This window comes from Heloderma suspectum, chromosome 2, assembly GCF_057233095.1.
Source record: "Heloderma suspectum isolate Gila_16-S chromosome 2, 16-S_ref, whole genome shotgun sequence".
Taxonomy (NCBI): Eukaryota; Metazoa; Chordata; class Lepidosauria; order Squamata; family Helodermatidae; genus Heloderma; species Heloderma suspectum.
The window spans coordinates 36,743,779-36,765,626 of record NC_139459.1 but is presented as its reverse complement, the minus strand read 5'-3'; the positions used below and the strand labels follow the sequence as shown (position 1 = coordinate 36,765,626).

General features: G+C 45.0%; 1 protein-coding gene across 1 annotated transcript in view; it reads right to left on the bottom strand.

Moving 5' to 3' along the window:
* Positions 1 to 7,108: 7,108 nt before the first annotated feature.
* LOC146352092 (granzyme A-like) overlaps positions 7,109 to 21,848 on the bottom strand; it is an 18,921-nt gene continuing 4,181 nt past the window's right edge. The window contains exons 4-7 of the mRNA XM_084829642.1: positions 14,185 to 14,329; positions 13,326 to 13,467; positions 9,158 to 9,424; positions 7,109 to 7,261 (exon numbers count right to left, since the gene is read on the bottom strand). Of these exons, the coding sequence (XP_084685768.1) occupies positions 7,109 to 7,261; positions 9,158 to 9,424; positions 13,326 to 13,467; positions 14,185 to 14,329 (707 nt within the window). The remainder of the gene's footprint in view (positions 7,262 to 9,157; positions 9,425 to 13,325; positions 13,468 to 14,184; positions 14,330 to 21,848) is intronic.

Genomic DNA, 21,848 nt, shown 5'->3' with positions numbered 1-21,848 from the left:
CCTGATCATCTTTGTTGCCCTCCTCTGAACCCTCTCCAGTTTGTCTGCATCCTTCTTAAAGTGTGGTGCCCAGAACTGGACACACTACTCCAGATGAGGCCTAACCAGTGCTGAGTAGAGGGGAACTAGTACTTCCCGGGATTTGGAAGCTATGCTTCTATGAATGCAGCCCAAAATAGCATTTGTCTTTTTTGCAGCCACATCACATTGTTGGCTCATATTCAGCTTGGAAGGATTCCAAGATCCTTCTCGCTTGTAGTGTGGTTGAGCCACGTATCCCCCATCTTGTAACTGTGCATTTGGTTTCTTTTTCCTAGGAGCAGAACTTGGCATTTATCCCTCTTCAATGTCATTCTGTTGTTTTCTGCCCAGCGCTCCAGTCTATCCAGATCACTTTGAATTTTGTTTCTGTTTTCCAAAGTATTAGCTATCCCACCCAATTTTGTGTCATCTGCAAATTTGATCAGCATTCCCTGCACCTCCTCCTCCAAGTCATTCATAAAAATGTGGAAGAGCACTGGGCCCAGGACTGAGCCCTGCGGTACTCTGCTCGTTACCTCTCCCCAGTTTGAGAAGGTCCCATTGATAAGCACTCTTTGAGACCGATTCTGTAGCCAACTGTGGATCCACCGGATCGTTGTTACATCTAGCCCACTTTGAGCTAGTTTGCTCATCAGGATATCATGGGGCACTTTGTTGAAAGCTTTGCTGAAGTCGAGGTATATGATGTCTACAGCATTCCCACGGTCTACAAGGGAGGTTACTTGATCAAAAAATGAGATCAGATTTGTCTGGCAGGACTTGTTTTTGACAAATCCATGTTGGCTTCGAGTAATCACGGCATTGTTGTCAAGGTGCTTCCAGATGGATTGCTTTATGATCTGCTCCAGAATTTTCCCTGGGATTGATGTCAGACTGACTGGTCTGTAGTTCCCAGGTTCCTCCTTTTTACCCTTTTTGAAGATAGGGACAACGTTAGCCCTCCTCCAGTCATCTGGCACTTCCCCCTTCCTCCATGATTTCTCAAAGAGAATAGACAGCGGTTCTGAGAGTTCTTCTGCCAGTTCCTTTATGACTCTAGGATGCAGTTCATCTGGCCCTGGAGATTTGAACTCATTCAAAGTAATGAGGTATTCCTTGACCATATGCCTATCGATCCCAAGCAGCAATCCTCCCCCTTCAGCCTGTACTTTGCCTTTGCCAGGGGGGTCATAGATCCTCTTTTGGGAGAAGACTGAGCCAAAGTAGGAATTGAGCACCTCTGCCTTTTCTTTGTCATCTGTTATCATTTTGCCATCCTTATTTAATAGCTGAACCACCATTTCTTTCCCCTGTCTTTTACTATTGACGTAGCTGAAGAAAGCCTTTTTGTTGTTTTTAACATCCCTTGCTAACCTCAGCTCATTCTCAGCTTTAGCCTTCCTGACGCCATCCCTGCAATTCTGTGCTATCTGCCTGTACTCTTCCTTTGTTACTTGGCCTTCTTTCCACTTCCTATATGTGTCCTTTTTTGTTTTTAGGTCATCCCTAAGCTTTTTTGTGAAGCCACATTGGCTTCTTCTGTTGTCTTCCACCTTTTCTTCTTGTTGGAATTGTTTGTGATTGTGCCTTGAGAATTTCCTTTTTTAAAAGCTCCCACCAATCTTGGACTCCTTTTCTCGTTAGCGTCGCTTGTCATTGGACCTTACTGATCATTGTTCTGAGTTTATTAAAATCAGCTTTCCTAAAATCCAGGGTAGGGTTGGCGGAGAATTTCTCCCCGAAACTTTGGGGGGCCGAGCGCCAACGTTTTTCCAGGAGAAATTCTCCGCACCCCCCCGCACCCCCCCCCCCGGGACGGGACTTACCTTTCCCAAATGTCCCTCCCAGCGGCGGGTCCCGGCGGCGGTTCGTTGGGTCTTCGTCAGGGGCAGGGGCGGCAGCTGATCTTTCGACCGGCCGCTGCCGCCGCCATTCCAATAAAAGTAAAAAAACAACAACACGCCCCCGTGATAGGCTACGTGACGATTAACGTAGCCTATCATGGCTAGATCTGCAAAGTCAGCCGTGATAGGCTACGTAAATCGTCACGTAGCCTATCACGGGTGACTTAAAAAAAAAAAAAGCGCGTACGGCTAATGGCGGCTCCCATAGGGAGCCGCCATTCACGTTCCTTATTTGGTCGCTGTAGTCTACGTAAAGATTTACGTAAATGCTTTTTTTTTTTAAAGTCACCCGTGATAGGCTACGTGACGATTAACGTAGCCTATCACGGGGGCGTTGTTGTTGTTGTTTTTTTTACTTTTTATTTCGCGGCCGGGCGAGGTGAGGCGCCGCCTCCACGGCCTGAATTTCGGCCGGGCGAGGCAGGAAGCCTCCCCCCCCGGCCTGAACTTCGCGGGGAGAGCAGCGAAGCGCCTCCCCCCCACCGCGAAAAGCTGCGAGACCAGGTAAGTGGCTTTCGTGCACTCCTAATCCAGGGTATGCGTTTGACTACACTCAGCTTTTGCTTCCCTTAGTACCAAGAACTCAAGTACAACATGGTCGCTTTCCCCCAGAGTTCCTGTAACTACTACTTTATCCACTAAGTCATCTCTGTTGGTTAGGATCAAGTCAAGGATAGCTGATCCTCTAGTTCCTTCCTCTACTTTCTGTAGGAGGAAGTTATCCGCCACACAAGTCAGGAATTTCCTGTAGGGATGGACGAAAGTCTCTTACCTGTTCCCGCAGCTTGCTTCACGGTGGGGGGGAGGCGCTCCGTCCCTTCCCCCGAAATTCTGGGCGGGGGGGGAGGCGCCCCATCCCTCCCCGCCAAAATTCTGGCCCGGGGGGAGGCGCCCCGTCCCTCCGGCCGCAAAACCTCTTCTCTTGCCGGGACGCAAATGGCAGCAGCCGTAGCTGTCGCCGTTTGCATCCCTGCAGTCAGCCGTGATAGGCTACGTAAATGTTTACGTAGCCTATCACGACTGACTTTGAAAAAAAACAAAAAGCGGGTACGCAAATGGTGGCGTCCATGGGCGCCGCCATTTGCGTTCCTTATTTGGGCACGTGCAGTCTACGTAGACATTTACATAGGCTACGGCGAAAATAAGGGCAACGCAAATAGCGTTGCCCTTATTTTCACCGTAGTCTACGTAAATGTTTACGTAGACTACACGTGCCCAAATAAGGAACGCAAATGGCAGCGCTCATGGGCGCCACCCTTTGCGTACGCGCTTCCCCCCCCCAAATCAGCCGTAATAGGCTACGTAAACATTTACGTAACCTATCGCGGTGTTTTTTGAAAATCTAGCTGTGATAGGCTACGTAAATCTTTACGTAGCCTATCACGTTTGTTGTTGTTGTTGTTTTTTTTACTTGGAAATGGCGGCGGCGGCAGCCGGTCGGAAGACCGGCCACTGCCGCGGCCGCACCACCGCTGCGCCGCCAGTGGGAGCTGCTGCCGCCAGGGACATTCGCACAAGGTAAGTCCCATCCCGGGGGGGATGGCGGGGGGGGGGGTGGCAGACCGTTTCTCCACCAATTTCGGGGGGGCCGAATGCCAACGCATTCCCGGAGATTTGTGGAGAAATTCTCCGACATCCCTAAATTTTCCTGGAGGAGCCATGTTTTGCAGAATTTCTCTCCCAACAAATATCGGGGAAATTGAAGTCCCCCATTACTACTACCACATATTTCCTTAAAACATTGGCTATTTGCTTTTCAAAAGTTTCATCCTTGTCTTCTCCTTGATTGGGTGGCCAGTAGTAGACTCCGACCACCAGGTTCCTTTTATTCTTTGCTCCATTTATTTTGATCCAGATGCTCTCAATGGGGCTACCAAGCTCATCCTCCTGTATTTCCGTGCAGAGATATGTATTTTTCACATACAGTGCAACCCCACCTCCCTTTCTGTTACTCCTGTTCTTTTTGAACAAGTTATATCCTTCAATTGCTGTATTCCAGTCATGAGAGTCATCCCACCAAGTCTCAGTTATACCTATCAAGTCATAATTTCCCTCTTGTATTAAGAGTTCAAGTTCATTCTGTTTGTTTCCCATACTCTGAGCATTAGTATATAGACATTGAAGACCATGTGCTTCATAGTCTGGCTTTCTTCCTACATGTGTCTGAAGACTATTATTGGGCGCTATTAGAGCTGTTCTCTCTGTTGTGGTGCATGAGCCTTCATCCATTGTTACCCCCAACTTTACATCTCCCTTCCCCGTAGGATTCAGTTTAAAGTCCTCCTGATGAAGTTCTTCATCCTGTAGCCAAACACATTCTTCTCATCCTTTGTGAGGTGCAACCCATCCCTTGCCAACAGCCCATCTTCCAGGAAGTCTAGCCCATGGTCCCAGAATCCAAATCTCTCACGTCAGCACCACCTTCATAGCCAGTCATTCACCTGGAGTATTTTTCGTTCCCTTTCTATCCCTCTTCTAACTACTGGAAGGATGGATGAGAAAACTATCTGGGCCCCAAAGTTCTTGAGTTTCCTTCCCAAAGCTTCAAAGTCTGACGTGACTTCTTCGTAGCTCCGCTTGGCTGTATCCTTGTTCTTTGATGAGAAGAAAGGGATACTTGTCAGTGGGCCTTATGAGTGCAGGCAACCTTTCAGTCACATCTCTAATCCGTCCTCCCGGGAGACAACATACCTGGCGAGTCCACGGGTCTTCACGACATACTTGGGTTTCGATCCCACGCAGCAAGGAGTCTCCTACTATTACTACTCTTCTCTTCTTCTTCTTGTAGGCCTGGGTTTCATCGCCTCTGTTTGACTGACCTTCAGCCTCTTGCTCACTCTCATGCAGGTTCCCCTGTGATTCTTCCTCTGCAGTCTGTCCTCCGGTCTCATCCTCAAGTACCTGGAATCGGTTCCACAGCTCCACTGCTTCCACTGGTGCAGAGTGGCGTCTAGTCCTTCTTCTCCTAACTGTCACCCTTTTCCAAGGAGTATCCTCTTCTGCATTTTTCCTCACTTCAGCGTTTCCCACTTCTGCCTCAGCTTGCTGTTGCTCTTCAAGCTACTAGTCTTCCCTTTGCTGCTGTAGTTCCCCCATTCTGTCCAAGAACTCTTCGTGTTCTCTTATTCCCCGGAGGGTCGACAGTCACTGCTCCAGTCCACTTACTTTTTCTTCCAGCAGCGTGATCAACTTGCACTTGTTGCAGGTGTAGGCCATGTTGCTCTCAGGCAAGAAAACAAACATTGCACACACCTTGCAGGTCACCACCACTGGAGGGTCTTGTCCTTCCATAGCCTCTATTCCTTTTTTGTGTCTAGCTTTCTGATTGTTCTAGACTAGCCTGTGCCTGCTCCTCTACTCAATAGAGGTTAAAAGCAGAGTCCCACTGGTGTGGAAGTGTGTGTTACAAGACAAATAAATGAAAAAAAAAGTTTGTTTAAAAAGAAAAAAAAATGTTAGGGGCCTCTCCCTTGACCTCCCTTGCCGAACTTCCCTGGCCAACTCCTGTTTGCTCCCCCTGTCCACGCACTCTGGTCGCTCGCTCTCTGGGAGCTTGCTTGCTTCTGTAGTCCCTGGACCAGCTGGAGCAGCTTGCTCTGCTCTGCTCTGCTCAGCTGGGAGGTGGGAAACAGCCTGTTCCATGGAAACCCATGTGTCTGTAACACAAGCCCTATTCAGGTGTTCCAGTTCTGTGGACAGTAAGCATGTAAGGAAGGGGAGCATGCTCACTTTGCCAGCTCCATCATCCTCTACATGTGGAAGGAAACTTTCTGAAAGGGAGCTCCTCCTCTTTCTGAGGAGGTTCTCCATACAATTTTGAACCCTAGAAAATCAGGGCTTTGAAATCATATTGACAGCTTCCACATATAGAGGAGGCTCTCCCCTTCAGAAGGTTGACCTTCACATGTAGAGAGTGATGGAAATATTGAGGGCGGGGGGACCTAGTGCTTTCCCGCTCCTTGTACATTTACTGTCCACAGAATCAGGGTCAAACTAAATGTTCTGCCTAGCAGGCATGGTGGAACTATGCACATTAGTTTTCTTTACCTCCATTTTCTTTAGTTTTCTTTACCTCCATGTAATCATTTGTAGCCCCAATTTCGATTAGGACTGTGGTGCTGAGGGAGGGGTTTAAACCTCCCCCCTTGTTTTTCCATGAAATTCCACCCCCTGTGGCAGTGGAGCCTCCCCCCCCCACTATTTTACCACCCCCCTCTGCTGAGGGGAGGTGGCATTTTGCAAACAAACAAACAAACAAACAGGTGGTGGTGGGGGAAAAGGTTTAACCCCTCCTCCCGGAGTCTCATGGTTCAGGGCCACATGTGTTTACATGTCAATAAAGAAAGTGAGCATGCACAGCTCCACAGTGCATGCTAGACAGAACATTTAGTTTGACCTTCAGAATGCCTAAATAGGGCTTTGTTAATGTTCCACCAATATCAGCAGAGCTTAGGTGCACATAAGTTTCTCTGATTTGGACCATATGGATTGAGTGCAGATTTAGTTGTGTTTAGAGTAGACTCATTGAAATCAATGGTACCAAACTTAGTCATGAGTAAACTATCCCATTGGATTCAGTGGGTGTACTCTAAGCATGACTAAGTCTGGATCCAGCCTTATATGTCTCAGATGCTTCTGCTAGCCAAATTAGGGGTGCAGTGGGTTGTGGAAAAAAAGTAATATCTCCTTTTGGCTCTGCAAGTGATGAATTTGACATCAAAGGGACAATTTTTCATCCTCACAATTGAGCCAACTTATTTGCTTCAGGTGACTTTGGTGGAAACATTTTCTTTGAACTGATTTAATTTGAATTCCAACTAGGCTAGGGCTGAACTAGGGGTGGAGGCTGATCAACTTTCTAGGCTGGAATTTCAACTCCACATCTTATTCATACATTTGTGGGGAATGATGAAACGGTCGGTGAGCCTGTTGTAGACCAAATGGATTGAATATTGGAATTGGATTTGAGAGTTTGGGGTTCAGGTCCCAGTTCAGCATTTATATCCCATAGCTGACCTTGGGTGAGGTACCATCTTTCTCTTCTCCATCTGTGAAAATGGAAGTTATAGTGGAACTACAGAGATGAATGAGATGACCATAAACTAAATTGCAAGCTAAAAATAACGAAAAGTTTCATCAAGAAATATCAGGAAAGAGCATCATCGAATCAATGTCAATTAGTGTCAGTCATTCTTTGTGATTGTCTTTATCCAGGAGAGATAGTCCTTTGTGAGTCGAATATAAACACCAGGGTATCTGGGATCTCCACAGTTTTTAACAAAGGCTATGATGCCTCTTTGTTCCCCATTGCACATCAAAGGACCACCAGAGTCACCCTGGGGAAAAAAGGAAGGGAGAGAGAGGAGGTTACCATTCACCAAGGCCGATATATAACACACTCCCCTCTTTGGTCATAAGGTCCCAACAACATGTAGGAACTTTAAAAAAGAATCAGCTCTTGATTTTAGCAAGACAGCACAACCAAGATGCTACATTATAGTTAGTGATGCATTCAAACCTCATATTTTTGGTAGTCTGAGATAAATGAGAAGACTTCTATAAAATTGTTAGAAGCCTGGGAATACCAAAATATATATATACACTCACATAATTAGAACACAATCCTATGGATGTTTATTCAGAAGTCAGTTCCACTAAGTTCGTGGCTGGTTGGGGGATGCTGGGAATTGTAGGACTTTTTTTCTGTCTAAACATGCATAGGATTGTGCCCTTAGTTGCTGTAATTTATGTAAGGCAAAGCAACAACGAACAAAACTATCTCCCCACACCTTTAAGATGTGCATGTTATGAATTAGACTCAGCTAGAACATTCTCCCAGCTGTGCAGAGAGTTTGGTATGTTTTTACTCATTCAACCTCCTTGTCCAAAATGCAGGGTGCTTCCAGACAGAGGGCTCGTAGTACTAGCAATCAGAAGGCATTATCCAGCTGTTCCATCTTTTTCTCCTTAACAGACTCTGCATTGAGGAAAATGGAAGAGGTGGTAAACACAAATAAACATGGGAGTGCCATGAGTACAAGACTATGAAGATGTCTGGACCTCCAATAAGCTTCTGTGAATGAGGCAGCATGATGGCACCACAAAAGCCTCACCTGGAGGCACCTGTAGAGCCCACCAGCAGATATTTCATGTGGGGCCGTTAGCTGCTATGTACCATGTCCGTAAGTAAAGTGCATTGAGAGCCTGTATATAGAACTCAGCATCATAAATAAGGCCCTTCTTCCTTTGAGTGCTATTTTTCTACATTGATAGAGGGTTCCCCCCAACCCAAATGCAGAACCAAATACTACCACACGCCACAGGCAGACACACACCAGTTTTCATAGGAACCACAGCACTCAGGGAGGCATAATCCTTGCCTTTCCCACTGCAGTCCTGACAACCCCCCTCCACTGCCCCCCTGCACTGCTATTAGCCTCAGGAAAAAAGCTCACACTGCTGCCAGCGGGAGCTTTTTTCCTGAGGTTAAAAGCAGCGCATGGGGGAGGGAGACTTTCATTGGAGTGCAGTGGAGGAAGAGATGGTAAGGAAGAGATGGTAAAACCTCTCTTCCCAAATACTCTGGTTCTGATGAAAATTGAGCCCCACCCACTATTAACTATGGAACGCAAACCTGATGTAGTTCACCCACCAATTTGGCCCTCAGCCTCCTAGCCACTACAATACAGTAGCTCACCAGACATCTATGCAGGCAGGATTTCTCCTAGCATATCTGGATTTAAAGCCTTCAGAAAACAAAGGTGCACAGCTATGACCTGAATGTGTAGTTCTACTGGACATGATACCAAGCATGGAAGTTCAGATTATGTTGTCACATTTTTATTTGTGCTGCATGCCTTAATCACTGTAACCTGTAGATTAATCAACTAAAATTTTAGCTGATAAATCAGTAGAAGGAAAATACTTGGTGCAGTTGCAAGTCAAGGTTGTTTGATCCCTTTTGAGGGCTGTTTAGGTTCTAGCATGTTACAATAAGAGGGATTTACTTTTTTGACATTAAAGATGGATGGATGTTCCTTCTAATGATGAGTGGTAGCTTTTCTTAAATTGCAAGGGATCTCATTCTTCATTCACTGTCTCAAGTGATTTATTGAGGTTTTGGTAAAATACAAATGTATTTAAATTTAATAGATCACTCAGCTAAAAGTTCTTTAATTGGTTGGTGAGAAGTTAGCATGTGGGCAGAATTGTTTAAAAACAAGCTGTCTTACCCAACATATATCCTTCCCGGTTTTCTTGTCAGCTGCACATACCATGTTCATTGTCACAGGAGGCTGAGAATTATAGTGTTTCTTGTCATTGCACAAATCTCTGTTAAGGACAGTGACATTAACTTCACGCAGTTGATCAAATCCCTTCCTATTACTAATAGTTCCCCATCCAGCTATTAGACACTGGGTTCCTGCCTTGATGTCATCGGATGTTTTGGGAAGTGGAATGGTCTTTGTGATTTGATCACTGTTTCGCTTTGTGTGGAGCTGAAGGAATGATAAAAAGAACAGTTGGTACTTATAAACAGGAGGCAGTCACAGACTTTGCTGCATGCCACTTCAGACTTCATTTTATGCTTCTGCAGTGGGCTCGATCAGCTGATAATCTCCCTCTTCCATCCCATACTTACTGTGGAGAGAGAAATTGCACCGCCCCGCTCATTGCAGCTGCCACACCTCCAACATCCCCACATGTCCACACACAGGTGTTATTAGTGGGGTAGTGGAGCCAGGGCTCACAGGGTCAAAGCACCAGGACTTTTGGATTAGGAAAGACAATGATGTCACCTACCACCCTCCTCTGGCTTCCCTGTTCCCTCTGAGCTTAGCTGCAATCCTCACAGGTTCACACTACATGAGAGACCACACTCAAGGTTGAGTATGGCTTGGGTGTGGGCTGTTGTGTTGTCTGAACCCAGCCATGCTAACCAACCATAGTTTGTTAACCATGAACAACCCATGAAGAGAACCCATGGTTTGTTGTTGGGTTGTGAACTGTGAGTTGTCCGTGGTTAACAAACCATGTTTTGTTAGCATGGCTGTGTTCACACAACACAACAACTCTGTTTCAACAACAACTTATGGTTCAACGATAACCCACACTCAACCCATACTCAACCTTGAGTGTTATTGTGCTGTGTGAAACCAGCCAGTTCACACATCATGCTAAGCCATGGTGGATTGTCATTGTGGGTGGTTGCAGAGTGGGTTAGCAATAGCATGATGTCCCAACTTGGATCAGTTTTCCCACTGTGGGTAGTTTTGTGCAAACAAGCCACCCTGAGAACCCATGGCTTGTAGTAGGGTTGTTTAGGGTGGCTTGTTCTCAGGGTGGCTTAGTGTGATGTTTAAACCTGGCAGGGTGATTTTTTCATTGACTGTTGGGAACAGCTAGAGAGCTGGCCGGCCTGAGCAGCAAACCCCCCTGCCTCTCCTCACGATCTCACTAGTGCTGCTGCCATTCTCCCTCATCTCTTCTCAGCCGTAGGATGGCTTTTAATCCCCCACCCCTGAAATCTTGAAGAAAGGACACCAGCGAGTGTCCTTATCACGTTCACAATTTTTTCCAGTCCTGCACAAACTGCTAGGATTTTTGTTTTGGCAATTTCCCCCTCCATTTTACTCCATTTGTTCAGCCATGAGATGTATACAACTTCCCCCTCCATTTTCCTGATAGCTAGTGACAAGTGCAAAGGGGTGGGGAGCTGAAAGCAGCTGGCGGGAGAGAAGGGGCATTTGGGGCAGATGTGCTTACACTGTAGTAAGTGGAAGTGCCAAAGTGGGGTCAGTGATTCCCAGCCGATGAGGGAAATCCCCCACCCCATCAAATTGCAAAAGGGAAATAAAAGCAGCCTTTGTTTGTTAGCAGAAATGGAGGATGAAATTGACAAGGACATTGGCAAGAGCCCCCCCCCCCCGCCTCCTAAAAAGTGTCTGGTGGCTGCAGGAGAGAAGGAACTTTTGGGGAGGGGGATGTGCTTACTTCAGTGTAAGGGAAGCACCAAAGTGTAGGACACTGACAAGTGGGGAATATGGGTATGCTTGGCTAAATAGCGGGCAGGTGGTCTTTCACTCTTGCGCAAGAGCCCAATTTGAGAAAAAAGTTTGCGAATGCACTTCCATGGTACATAAGGGCTCAGAAAATTATTTCCTTTTTGCAGTCTGATGCAGGAGCGAGGGGAGGGAATACCAAAAATATATATATACACTCACATAATTAGAACACAATCCTATGGATTGTCTATCTATGGATCTATGGATTCAGATCCATATGAATCTATGGATTCAGAAGTCAGTTCCACTAAGTTCATGGCTGGTTGGGGAATGCTGGGAATTGTAGGACTTTTTTTCCGTCTAAACATCCATAGGATTGTGCCCTTAGTCGCTGTAATTTATGTAAGGCAAAGCAACAATGAACAAAACTATCTCCCCACACCTTTAAGATTTGCATGTTATGAATTAGACTCAGCTAGAACATTCTCCTAGCTGTGCTAGTTTTGCATGTGCAGAGAGTTTGGTATGTTTTTACTCATTCAACCTCCTTGTCCAAAATTACTCATTCAACCTCCTTGTCCTTTTCGCAGTCTGATGCAGGAGCGAGGGGAGGGAATACCAAAATATATATATACACTCACATAATTAGAACACAATCCTATGGATGTTTATTAAAGTTTGCGATTGCGTTTCCATGAGGGGAAGTTTCCCACATCAGCCAGCAACTGCAGAGGACCAACTGTGCAGAAAGGTCACAGGATGCTGATGCAGGGAACAAGGAAGTGAGGATTTCTGCCGCAAAGCCCCCTGGCAACAGGCTGGAGTACTGGGGGGGGGGGACTGAGAGAGAAACAAGCTACAGGAAGCTGCCAAGTGGGCAATTGTCTATTGGGAGTAAGGGACAAGCCACCCACCCGCCATGGTTTCTTCTCAGGGTGGCTTAGAGTGACATGCAAATACACCCAACAGTTTGGATGGGGGCCACGGGGGGGGGGATAGATTTTGAATGGTGAATTCTAAAATCTGAAGGGAACATTTGTCTCCATTACAAATTTATAATTCGGGGGTTTCAGTTTTTCTCCAATACCACCTATAGGTTATCAGTTATCAATGTTGTGTTTCCTAGGTGCTCAACAAGATGGATAGAATTTAAAGGTAACCTTCTTCTCTATAAATAAGCGACAGCAATTAATAGTCAATTTACACAATGTTTCCCACATGGACAGCAGTCTGAAAAGCCTCCATGTGGTTGCAAACGTGCTGTTTATCACAGGATCTCCTTGAATTGCAAGGAGAACCAGCCCCGAGGCTTTCTCCCACCAAGGAAGCACTTCCTTTGTGTTATCATGGCATGCAGGTGGCGTATCATGTAAAAGCTTGAATTGCTGCGTAGAGGACTTGCACATTAGTACTATATTCCATGGAAGAGGCTGTGGTGGTGGTAAGCCGGCATGTACCTTCCACCTCCAGGATTCACCATAGCAGGATTAACATTCTTCTCTGTCAGAAACAGGTTTTAGAAGTTGCTCAGGAAACTCAAGTTTTGGTGAGTTCCTAAGGAGAAATTGTCCTACACAACTGAGTGGACCAAGGCCAAGCTGAATGGAGGGTGAAACACGTCATCGGGCCTTCTCAGTAGCACTACCCAGATCTTGGTATTTCCTACAGAGGGAGGCTGGGCTCTCCCTAACCCTTTGTGTGGGTATAAAACCACTTTCTTTGACCGTACTTTCTGTGATATTGTTTGATGCTGCCATCTCATTATGTTTGTTTTATTGGGGGCATTTTGGCTCTGGTGATTTTTTTTTTTTTTGAGGTTGTCACTATGATGATAGTTTCTGATCTATTTTAGTTGTTTATTGATTGATTGTTTCATTGGCTTGGACCCAATTGCTTTTCCACCCATAGCAACATTGCCTGAGTGGGGTTCTACTCTGAATGCTCTCCCCAGCAGAAATTGGGGGTGGGGGAGACAACCTTTGCTGATTGCCCCCCCCCTTTGCAGCCCCATTGTTGATTCCCTCCTCCTCAGGCACTCTCCAGTCCCTCCCCACACCAAAAAATGTTCTGCTCAGTTGGAAGCTTTCCATGGAGGGAAGTAGCTCTTCCATTCACGGAAGGACGACTATGGATTTAACTCATTGTTATTGTTTCTATAAAGTTTTAAGCCATTCTGGGGATATTGTGGTTTAAGGATGCAGGATATAAATAACTTAAACAAACAAGTAAACCTGAGATTTTACTGACAGTATAACTGTAAGGCTGTACTGTAATCTCCATTTGAATTGCTTGGTCAGTCTCAGTCAGTATTTTTAAAGGTAAAGCAAACTACTTTACCACTTGATGAGAAGGATGTTTATAGAGATAAGGATTCATGTTCACTTAAAAAAATTACCTGCAAAAGCATAATGTCATTTTCAAATGTCCTTGGATTAAAGCCTGGGTAAGAAAATGTTTTAGTAATGTTCGCTTTATGTTTTCCTTCCTCTTTTTTAGTGCGTGAATAAGCTCCAAGAATAACGTGTGTATGTTCATTCCTGAAAAGATAAATAACATGCACAAATTTGCCACACTGCTATTTGCTTTCTGTTATGCTGAACCATTGGATTTACACACTGTTCTTCATCCTGTTTTTTAAAAAATATGTTGTCTTATCTTTGGTAATATATTCTGAACCACAACCTCAGCACAGAACAGTACAGGTTCTGATACTCTATTCTTTTGCATTGGTTAAAACCCCCCCAAACTGTTGGACATTGCACAGTAAAGTATGAACACATAAGCCCAGTTTCTAGTTCCAGATATCAAATGTCTCATTTGGTATTAAAAATAATAACAACTGGCTTATTTTATTTTTATTTCATGTATATGAGGTAGGATTCAGGACCTGTCTTCCACAAGAGCAAAGGATCTTCTACAAGAGGAAAGTCTCCTCTCAGGGAATGCTCCTCCACTGTCTGAGGATGTTAGTGGATGAGTTTCTCCACATTGCTTTGTTCTTAGAAGACATCACCTGACATCTCATATTGAGCTGAGTGTTATCCATATTTCCCACCCACAATGGGATTTCTTATCCCACTTGATCCCAGACCAAGTTATATAGGGTTATATAGGGTTTTCTTGTCCAATTAACCTTCTTGAATTCTCTGGCAGGAAACTGCTACCAGCAGCTCACATAAGGGCCCCTAAAGGGTCCTTGAGAACTAACAGCAGGAAGAACTTTGTACAAAGCATGAATATTTCTCCAAACTTACGGAAAACAGTGGGCTGCTGTTAACACCCAGTCTTTTTTTATCAAAGTTCCTCCACATAATAAACGTTTTCTTCTGAAGAGGGAAACCATGAATGGTCTAGAAGGTGGGAATATTTCTTCCTTTTCAGTTGCATCTGCAGATTGACCTGTGGGGAAGCCATTCTAATCAGGTTGGATCATATCGTATACACCAAGCTGTGGGTTAATTCATAAGAAACATGCCATTGCATAAAGGGTTAGCAATACTTTGGTGTGGTTGCCACCCCTGAGTTTTGGCAAGTGTGTGTGTGTGTGTGTTTGTGTGTGTAGAGGGTAACTGTATGAGTGCTATTTTTAATTTTACTGTCAGCTTAGCTAAAAAATAGAACATCTCAATAGGTCTGGCAGTTCTGAAGTGTTATAAACCCTGAGTACAAACAAGGACATTTGGGGTTTGCCTATTTTCAGTTTCTAATTCCCACCACATTGTGCATCACATGTCAATCCAGCAAAAGTGAGAAACTCACTATATTTGTTGGGACAATGACAGTCTGGGATAGCCCGATAATTACCACAGCACTGAAGGAATCCCAAGACATGCCTGACAAGGCAGCCTGAGCATGGATGCTGAGGTCCACTGTAACAAGCATCTTGGGGGTCTTCAGCACTAGGACTGAGATTGCCTGTATCTGTTCAGCTAAGGAAAGTGTTAGGCAATGAGATGTTTGGTAAATGAACAAGATCCTTAAACTGCTAGGAATGTCCCACACCAAGGATTAACCCTTGAGAGGGCTAGTGTGGTGGAGTGGCTAGAACAGGGGTGCAGAACTTATTTTAGCCGATGGGCTGAATTCCATTTTGAAGAAGCTCTCGGGCACCACATCCCAGTGGTGGGTAGGGGCAAAAGGAGCAGAGTCGAAGGCAAAAAGGGCAGGGGCAAAAAATATCCAAGATAACTGCTTAATAATTTGGCTTAAAGTTCATGCTGCCAGAAAATAAGGAGAGCCATTTCAAACTTTTAGAATGGGGTAAAAAGCTTCACAAAAGCTGGGAAATTAGCAAACAATCAGTGGTTAGGGAAGGGGTGGAGCCAGGGGAAAGGGGTATGGCCATATGAGGAGGGCTGGACTTGGCTCCTGAACTTGAGGTTCTGCATCTTTGGGCTAAAGTATCATTTGAGAACTGAGGAAAGTGAGATTTAAATCTTCATTTAGCCACTACACTGGGCCGTCCTTGGGCCAAACACTTGGGCCAATGGGAGATTCCCCCCCAAAAGGCAAATATTAACTCCAGAAGAGGGATTTATTTTAGCACTGCAGCAGGGGAGAAAGGGTTAAATCCCTGCTCCCTACCTGCTCTAATTCATTATCACCCCCTGCCCCAGCTGATGCAATTTCCATTTTTAAAATATTGCACATTAGGCGCAAAGGGTCCTATCACACCTTAAAGACTGACTCTCTCTCTCTCTCTCTCTCTCTCTCTCTTTCTCTCTCTCTATATGTGTGTGTGTGTGTGTGTGTGTGTGTGTTATGGCACGAGCTTTCATAGAGTAGAGTCTATTTCATTAGATGCATGAAGGGTTATCCTCATTTGGCAGGTTTATATATACGCAGGTGTAGAGAAAATGGGGGGAAAACATTGCAAATAGCAGGAGTCAAATAGTAAGGGAGTGGAAAAAGTACAATCTAGGGGCTCCTTCACACTGGGCTTTTATCCTGGGATTGAAATTGCTCCTTCACGGAAGTTTGCGGGCTCTTTACATGACGCAGTGACCCTGCCGTGACCCTCCTGCATGAAATGCCCTTTGTTCCGTTTTTAAATAGATTACGGATAATGAGCTATCAAATTACTCCATTGGGTTCCACTTCAGTTTCCTCCATCAAAAGAGTTAAAGCGGGAAGAAGAGGAGCGAAATCGATGAAAGATGATGGAAGACTCAGATACGGGGAGAAGGAGAGGGGAAGGGGAGGGGGGAAGGGGAGTGCATGTAAAGGGAGTCAGTTGTGATCCTGCATTTAAAACAGAAGTAGAAAGCCCTGTTTTAAATGCAGGATTTTAGGCTGGTGTAGAAATGTCCTAAGAGCATTCATTTAAAACAGGGTAGACAAATTGCAAACTTCACGGCCTTAATTGTATCTCCATGGGTGTCCTGACCCCCCTTCCACTGCTGCCAAATTCTCCCCCGCCCCCACCCTGCCCCAGAGAATGCTCTCTACTCCCTCACCAACCGATTGCTCCTTCCTTACCATTTCTGACAACATGCATGGTGGGGTGGAGACGGTACATATATAGAAACAACAAAGCACTTACTTCTCTGAATTCTGAGGAGGAAAATGGCAGTGGAAAAGCACAAAACAAAGAAAAGCCTCATAGTTGCCACTCTGTGTTCCCCCACAATGAAATATCTAATGGAGATTGAGCATATAAAGGAAGGGGGATTTCATTACTTCCTCTTAAGGGCATTCTTTTATAACCTCAGAAACATGAAATTTCTACAATGAGGCCATTGGGCTTTCTGGAGAGAGGCATTGTTTCTAGCATTAGAGTCTTGAGGATTTCTCCTAAATTTCAGATTTCAGCATGTATCAACAGTTATTCAGCCAACAACTATAGAAAATAAAAGAAGGAATAATTGCTGCAGCTGTAATAGGGTTCATAAAATAGTACTTTAAAGTTGGCTGAAAACTGCAGTCCTGGAGAGAGATTGAAAACACTCACTATTGATATGATTGTGACATCACTGTTCTGTTCCTCCAGCAACTGCTAGAATTGTATGATGGGTTAGATGTTCATCATTCTCTGACACAGGTGTTCTGACAGATAACTGGCCAAAATCACTCAGCATCAGTGATCCCTAGCTGCAAAATAGGGTGGATGTTTTCTGAATATGCTTTCCTGGGTACTCAGTTCAGCACCAGAACAGATTAAAGGGTTGGGGAGGGGCAGTTGCTGTAGTCTATAGAAATTCCATCTGTCACTCTCCAGGCTTCCTGTCCATTTGAGTCCCAATCTGGAGCGTCTGTATCTTGTGCTGGGCACTCAGGACAGATTATGGATTCTAGGTGAGGGACCTATTAGGATGGAGGCTAATGGATTCCAATGGATTTCAGAGGGCTCTCAGAGATTTTCAGCTACTGCTCTGGTTTCTCTGTGGAATCCAAAGATGACCAGGGCTGTTGATGCAATCACTCCTGAATGTCCTCTACCACTTTGCAAAGCCCATTCAGCTTTCTGGTGTATATCTCAGTTGAAGGTAATGAAGCAAGCTAGAAGATGCCTGGAAGAAAACTCATCTTCAATCCAATCTCAAGAACTTTGGGGCCCAGATAGTTTTCTCATCCATCCTTCCAGTAGTTAGAAGAGGGATAGAAAGGGAACGAAAAATACTCCGGGTGAATGACTGGCTATGAAGGTGGTGCCGACGAGAGAGATTTGGATTCTGGGACCACGGGCTATACTTCCTGGAAGATGGGCTGTTGGCTAGGGATGGGTTGCACCTCACAAAGGCTGGGAAGAATGTGTTTGGCCACAGCATGAAGAACTTCATCAGGAGGGCTTTAAACTGAATCCTACGGGGAAGGGAGATGTAATGTTGGGGGTAACAATGGACGTAGGCGCATGCACTGCAATGGAGAGAACAGCGCTGATAGCGCCCAATAATAGTCTTCAGACACATGTAGGAAGAAAGCCAGACTATGAAGCACATGGTCTTCGATGTCTATATACTAATGCCCAGAGTATGGGAAACAAACAGAACGAACTTGAACTCTTAATACAGGAGGGAAATTATGACTTGATAGGTATAACTGAGACTTGGTGGGATGACTCTCATGACTGGAATACAGCAGTTGAAGGATATAACTTGTTCAAAAAGAACAGGAGGAACAGAAAGGGAGGCGGGGTTGCACTGTATGTGAAAAATACATATCTCTGCACAGAAATACAGGAGGAGGAGCTTGGTAGCCCCATCGAGAGCATCTGGGTTGAAATAAATGGAGCAAAGAATAAAAGGAACCTGGTGGTCGGAGTCTACTACCGGCCACCCAATCAAGGAGAAGCCAAGGATGAAACTTTTGAAAAGCAAATAGCCAATGTTTTAAGGAAGCATGATGTAGTAGTAATGGGGGACTTCAATTTCCCCGATATTTGTTGGGAGACAAATTCTGCAAAACATGGCCCCTCCAGGAAATTCCTGACTTGTGTGGCGGATAACTTCCTCCTACAGAAAGTAGAGGAAGGAACTAGAGGATCGGCTATCCTTGACTTGATCCTAACCAACAGAGATGACTTAGTGGATAAAGTAGCAGTTACAGGAACTCTGGGGGAAAGCGACCATGTTGTACTTGAGTTCTTGGTTCTAAGGGAAGCAAAAGCCGAGTGTACTCAAACGCGTACCCTGGATTTTAGGAAAGCTGATTTTAATAAACTCAGAACAATGATCAGTAAGGTCCCATGGCAAACAATGCTAGCGAGAAAAGGAGTCCAAGATGGGTGGGAACTTTTAAAAAAGGAAATTCTCAAGGCACAATCACAAACAATTCCAACAAGAAGAAAAGGTGGAAGACAACAGAAGAAGCCAATGTGGCTTCACAAAAAGCTTAGGGATGACCTGAAAACAAAAAAGGACACATATAGGAAGTGGAAAGAAGGCCAAGTAACAAAGGAAGAGTACAGGCAGGTAGCACAGAATTGCAGGGATGGCGTCAGGAAGGCTAAAGCGGAGAACGAGGTGAGGTTAGCGAGGGATGCTAAAAACAACAAAAAGGCTTTCTTCAGCTACGTGCATAGTAAAAGGCAGAGGAAAGAAATGGTTGTTCAGCTATTAAATAAGGATGGCAAAATGATAACAGATGACAAAGAAAAGGCAGAGGTGCTCAATTCCTACTTTGGCTCAGTCTTCTCCCAAAAGAGGGTCTATGACCCCCCTGGCAAAGGCGAAGTACAGGCTGAAGGGGCAGGATTGCAGCTTGAGATCGACAGGCATATGGTCAAGGAACACCTCATTACTTTGAATGAGTTCAAATCTCCAGGGCCAGATGAACTGCATCCTAGAGTCATAAAGGAACTGGCAGAAGAACTCTCAGAACCGCTGTCTATTCTCTTTGAGAAATCATGGAGGATGGGGGAAGTGCCAGATGACTGGAGGAGGGCTAACGTTGTCCCTATCTTCAAAAAGGGTAAAAAGGAGGAACCTGGGAACTACAGACCAGTCAGTCTGACATCAATCATTGGGAAAATTCTGGTGCAGATCATAAAGGAATCCATCTGGAAGCACCTTGACAACAATGCCGTGATTACTCGAAGCCAACATGGATTTGTCAAAAACAAGTCCTGCCAGACAAATCTGATCTCATTTTTTGATCAAGTCACCTCCCTTGTAGACCGTGGGAATGCTGTAGACATCATATACCTCGACTTCAGCAAAGCTTTCGACAAAGTGCCATGATATCCCCATGATATCCTGATGAGCAAACTTGCTCGAAGTGGGCTAGATGAAACAACGATCATGTGGATCCACAGTTGGCTACAGAATCGGACTCAAAGAGTGCTTATCAATGGGACCTTCTCAAGCTGGGGAGAGGTAACGAGTGGGGTACCGCAGGGCTCAGTCCTGGGCCCAGTGCTCTTCAACATTTTTATGAATGACTTGGAGGAGGAGGTGCAGGGAATGCTGATCAAATTTGCAGATGACACAAAATTGGGTGGGATAGCTAATACTTTGGAAGACAGAAACAAAATTCAAAGTGATCTGGATAGACTGGAGTGCTGGGCAGAAAACAACAGAATGGCATTTAATAGGGACAAATGCCAAGTTCTGCACCTAGGAAAAAGAAACCAAATGCACAGTTACAAGATGGGGGATACGTGGCTCTACCACACTACGAGCGAGAAGGATCTTGGAATTGTCGTCGATCACAAGCTGAATATGAGCCAACAATGTGATGTGGCTGCAAAAAAGGCAAATGCTATTTTGGGCTGCATTCATAGAAGCATCGCTTCCAAATCCCGGGAAGTACTAGTTCCCCTCTACTCAGCACTGGTTAGGCCTCATCTGGAGTACTGTGTCCAGTTCTGGGCACCACACTTTAAGAAGGATGCAGACAAGCTGGAGAGGGTTCAAAGGAGGGCAACAAAGATGATCAGGGGACTGGAAACAAAGCCCTATGAAGAGAGACTGAAAGAACTGGGCATATTTAGCCTTGAGAAGAGAAGACTGAGGGGAGATATGATAGCACTCTTCAAGTACTTGAAAGGTTGTCACAGAGAAGAAGGCCAGGATCTCTTCTTGATCATCCCAGAGTGCAGGACACGGAATAATGGGCTCAAGTTACAGGAAGCCAGATTCCGGCTGAACATCAGGAAAAACTTCCTGAGTGTCAGAGCAATACGGCAATGGAACCAATTACCTGGGGAGGTGGTGGGCTCTCCCACACTGGAGGCCTTTAAGACGAGGCTGGACAGCCATTTGTCAGGGATGCTCTGACTTGGATTCCTGCATTGAGCAGGGGGTTGGACTCGATGGCCTTGTAGGCCCCTTCCAACCCTACTATTCTATGATTCTATGATTCTATGATTCAATCAAAAACAAATAAGAATTAATTATCAAACCTACTCTATGATGATGATGAAGACAACAAAGCCATTTTTCTTCTTCACCATTATGGCTTCTTGGTATCATCTAGTGGAGCTTTTACAAGTGGTTCAGGGCTTTTTGTGTTCTGGCCCAGTGGACGTTCTGACAGAATCCTCAGTATGTTTGCAAAACATCTTGAGCACAAAATCACTTGTATCCTTCATGACTTAGATTCCACACTTCAGGCAGTTCAATCCATGAAAGTATCCATGGTACCATCTGGTCAGATATTGTTGGATGAATTTCAAGTTTTTAGGGTAAGGATATGGACAAGGTGCTCAGCAAATTTCAACCAACCACCTGTTTGCTTAACCCTTATTACGTCCAGTAGGGAGGGGATAACTGGCTGGGTTCAAGAGATTATAAATTCTTCCTTATGGGAGAGAGTGGTCCCAGCCCCCTTAAAAGATGCAGAAGTGAGACTAAGACAGAGAGCAGGGAAAAAATAGGGAGTAAGGGGGAAGAGACAAGGGTAAGGAGAGAAGAATGTGAGAAAATGTTTTTAGATATGTGCAAAGCAATATTGTTGTAAATTAGGATTAATAGGATAGGCCAAAAGGCCGCATGGAAATAGTGGGAGGGATCTGATGGGAGAGAAATCGCGATATCACACCATTCATATGTCCAGGGATGAAGCCCCATGTATGCAAGGGAGAATGCGTAGAGTTGTTCAAGGGAGTAGGAGAACTTTGGTTGTCCGAGGGTGGTAGAGATGGAAGATGTCGCATTGTGGTGTGGTGGTTGGTAGCTTTGAAAATGGTGTTTTATTTTTTAACCAACATAGCTTCACTTTGATTGTCATATCTTGTTTTAAATGTTGCTCACAAATAAAAAGTCCACATATGGAATTGAGCTGGAAAGGAAACAGGATCTTTTGTGTCACAGGTAATGAGGCAGCTTATGTGTGGAAGTAAACAAGAATGCAAGCAAGTGCAGCTTTTCTCCCTTTTCTTTTTCTTTTTACATTTCTGTACCACCCAGTAGTTTTCTGGGCAGTTACCTTACCTACAGGAGAAGGATTGTTCCATTTAAACAATCTCTGTTTCTCTCTA